The following is a 3,178-nucleotide window of genomic DNA, read 5'->3' on the forward strand; positions in this document are numbered from 1 at the left end:
GCAAATTTATTTTACTGTAGATCAACAAACACTTCACATGGGATAACAATTCCTTTGTGGTTCCTACAAGACAAGCCATCTGTACAATTTCACTGTTAAAGACACTGACTTTGTTGTAATGGAAGTGGACAAAGACTTAAAATTGAGATTTTATGTATAAGAGGATATAGTTCAATGATTCTAACTGTTCACTGAATCTGAGGTTTTACCTGTTTGATGTGATTAGTTTACCTTCAAATAAGTGGTCCATATTTTAAGTGATGGAAAGAATGAAGTGATTTTGCAGATTAAAGAGCTTGAAATTTGTTAGACCATTTTTCTTTTGTTCACACTTAGAATTTGTATTATTTAACCCTAATTAAAGTTGGATTAGATGTAAATGTTGTTTGCCTTTAGGTGTGATAGCGATGGATGTTGGTGAAGGAAATATAACAGATTAAGTCATGTTAATTTCCTCCTTTTCTTAAGATAGCGATGTGCAATTTTCGGCCTTTCTTAACAATATCTTAATCAAACCCTAATCACAAATAAATCAAGAAGAATTTGTTTTCATCAGGTTTTATATTAGTGTCAAGAAATGAGTGATTGCTTGAGGAAATTAACAAATTCAGGCATCTGGCCATATATGGCGGCTGGGTAATGATATATACCATATATATTATGATGTTGTCTCTGAATATTGAAAAGATACTATCACACAAAATCGAACATATCTAATTAACAGGACTAAATCTTAATAGAATAAAGCTGGGGTGGATAAAGAAATATTCCTAATTTACTTATATAAATTAGGTATCAATATATAATTAAATGATATAATTATTTGTTTTCCCACGAAGTTAAGAGTTTGATCTTGATATATCATCAAAAGAGAATTAAACTTTTTTTTTTTGTATATAAAGTGTCATTTTTTATCAATCAAACTATCCTTTAAAAGTGTTGTATGAATAAGTTAATAAAATTAATTCGTATTAACCATCTGAATATTTGGTGGATTGTATTTCGACGGCCACATAATCATGATGTGCTTTACATAAACTAGGTTAATCAGTTGAGCCGCAATACTGAATGGGCATATATTATAAGTTAGGTAGATGTTCATGATTGTGTACTGAAAAAATGCAAGTTAATATGAAAAGAGATTTAAGATTAGGTTTGGGATAGGATTGTCCGGAGAGAGAGATGAAAATCCCAGTAATTGGGTACAATACAAAACAGCAGAATTGCTGCAGAAAGTGGATGATTTACATGTGTATGCCTTTACTTCTTCTCTTTTTAACATGCATGTATGGCCATAAAAATGTACTGTAAACTCCAATGCATTGAGCAAAACAAGGCCATGAATCCACCACGCAACTAGACCTTTTCCCACAAAGATTCATTAATTTACTTGCATAAAAAAATAAATAGCTGCACCAGATTCTGAGTGAAATAATGCTTCAGCTCATCAATGGAGCTCAAAAATATATTATAAACTGAGAAGTTTAACAAAATAACATTCCCAAATAATTATATATATGTATATAGCAGTCCCTTATATGTATAATAAGAAACCCTAAAAGGGTTCCTCTAGCTCATAACTCTGCAAGTACACATATAGATGGTTGATTATTTATGGATAATCACATGTTACCTTCTTCTTACTCATGGCCATCTCCAAAATGATCGTTATTATAGGGAAAGTAGAAGGCGGAATTTTGATCAACAGCTCCTTGTCCTTGATTTGAATCCCTTCTTGAGCCAAACTGAGATGTTGCAGGAGCAGGCGCTTCATTGCAGGCATAGCGGATGAGATCAGCGTTTGTGGCATCTAATTCTCTCTGGAGTCGAATGACTTGTCGTTGGAGGACGGAGATGGCTCCAACACAGCCATAGACGGGATCCTTCATGCGCGCCTCGGCTTCGTAGGCAAGAGAGTTCACTGCATCTTCCCTCTGATGGGGCATCACCTCGTTTAAGAGTTTGCCGACGTTGCTTGCTCCGAAAATCTTGTGGACATTGGCGAATTTTTGTGGCTCCTCAGGAGGAAAATATGGAGCAAAGATGCAATCGGGCAGGCATTTTCTCCTCAAGAACTTGCAGGCAGCACATGGAGAATTGGAATAGCTGGAAGAAGCCATAATCTTAATTATCTGCAACAAGAAATTAAGTAATTACATTCATTAAGTTCAATTAACTTAATGGAAGCTACAAATCAGACATGTTTACTTTAAAATTCAAGTACTTTGACTTTGTTATAGTGACAAAAACGTCAAAAATTATTCAGAAATTCTTGTGGTATCATATTTTTTCATGGAAATTGAATTATAGAGAACACCCAACTGTTTTCTTCTCTTCAACCTACTTTTGCTTTTTTGGCCTGCAAAGCAGTCTTCATTGAATGTCATCTTGAATTTCAGCCAAACCCTATAGTCAAAACTAACGGTATGAAGAAAATAAAGAAGAAACAACACACCAAGTATTATATATATATCACACCCAATCACAACAGATAATACACAGTACTGTGTTTGGACTTTGGATTATCTTGAATTTTGTCAAACAGTTCCTCAGTGATTTCAAACCATTGAATATAATTTTCGTCCTTAGAATTCTCCCTCTTCACACAATTTAAAGTACCCACATTTAATTAATACCTTAAGTACAGTGCTAATTAATATATAGATCTTACTTATTTCCTTCCGGGTAGAGCATCGTAAAATTATGCATATCATAAGCTTAATTACATTTTTTTTTCTCTTATTATATCTCAAGGCCACATAAAAAACACAGTAGTAAATTAGATTCCAAATAAAAAATGAAAATCCGAAAAGGGTTTAAAAAGAGTTCTGCAGATATTACCTTTATACAAGAAAGCAATAGTTAGGTTAATTTCTCAGATGGAAAAAGGAAAAGAAAAGTTTATATATACCTTTGTTGATGAGTAGGCTCTTTCAAGATCTGTTGGTTGAGTGTTTCCTAGGAAAAAGACTATGCAGGAGCTGCCAATGAAAGGGGAAATTTGCTTAGGCAAGGTAGGTTTTAGAGTTTGATGAAAGAGTGAGAAACCCTAGTTGGTTGCAGGTCACCGATAAAACCTGCAAATACAGTGACAAAAGGTGAGGAGGATGAGAGAAAAAGGAGGCAAAGAGCATTTAATGGGAAGGAATGGAAAGCAAACGACAAGTGTAATAATTGG

The 3,178-nt window shown here is 34.0% G+C and overlaps 1 protein-coding gene across 3 annotated transcripts; it reads right to left on the reverse strand.

Annotated features, from left to right (window-relative positions):
* Positions 1 to 1,427: 1,427 nt before the first annotated feature.
* Positions 1,428 to 3,178, reverse strand: LOC123196770 (LOB domain-containing protein 25-like). Of its 3 annotated transcripts, none has more exons than XM_044610888.1 (3): positions 2,912 to 3,178; positions 2,345 to 2,406; positions 1,428 to 2,132 (listed from the first exon to the last, which is right to left on the reverse strand). In XM_044610888.1, the coding sequence occupies exons 2-3, from the start codon at positions 2,375 to 2,377 to the stop codon at positions 1,641 to 1,643; spliced, it is 525 nt and encodes a 174-aa protein (XP_044466823.1). In that variant the 5' UTR covers positions 2,378 to 2,406; positions 2,912 to 3,178; the 3' UTR covers positions 1,428 to 1,640. The 3 variants fall into 3 exon arrangements, with proteins under 3 accessions (XP_044466823.1, XP_044466825.1, XP_044466824.1); XM_044610890.1 differs by having other exon boundaries at positions 2,323 to 2,406; positions 2,912 to 3,176; XM_044610889.1 differs by lacking the exon at positions 2,345 to 2,406 and having other exon boundaries at positions 2,912 to 3,174.

Source organism: Mangifera indica, chromosome 14 (genome assembly GCF_011075055.1).
Source record: "Mangifera indica cultivar Alphonso chromosome 14, CATAS_Mindica_2.1, whole genome shotgun sequence".
Lineage (NCBI taxonomy): Eukaryota > Viridiplantae > Streptophyta > Magnoliopsida > Sapindales > Anacardiaceae > Mangifera > Mangifera indica.

Bases quoted from the DNA above. Each gene is read 5' to 3' on its own strand.
- LOC123196770 (XM_044610888.1), bottom strand. From the start codon at position 2,377: ATGAAGACTGCTTTGCAGGCCAAAAAAGCAAAA. The intron at 2,133-2,344 runs GTAGGTTGAAGA...TTCTTGTTGCAG, and splicing joins TGCAGGCCAAAAAAGCAAAA to ATAATTAAGATTATGGCTTC.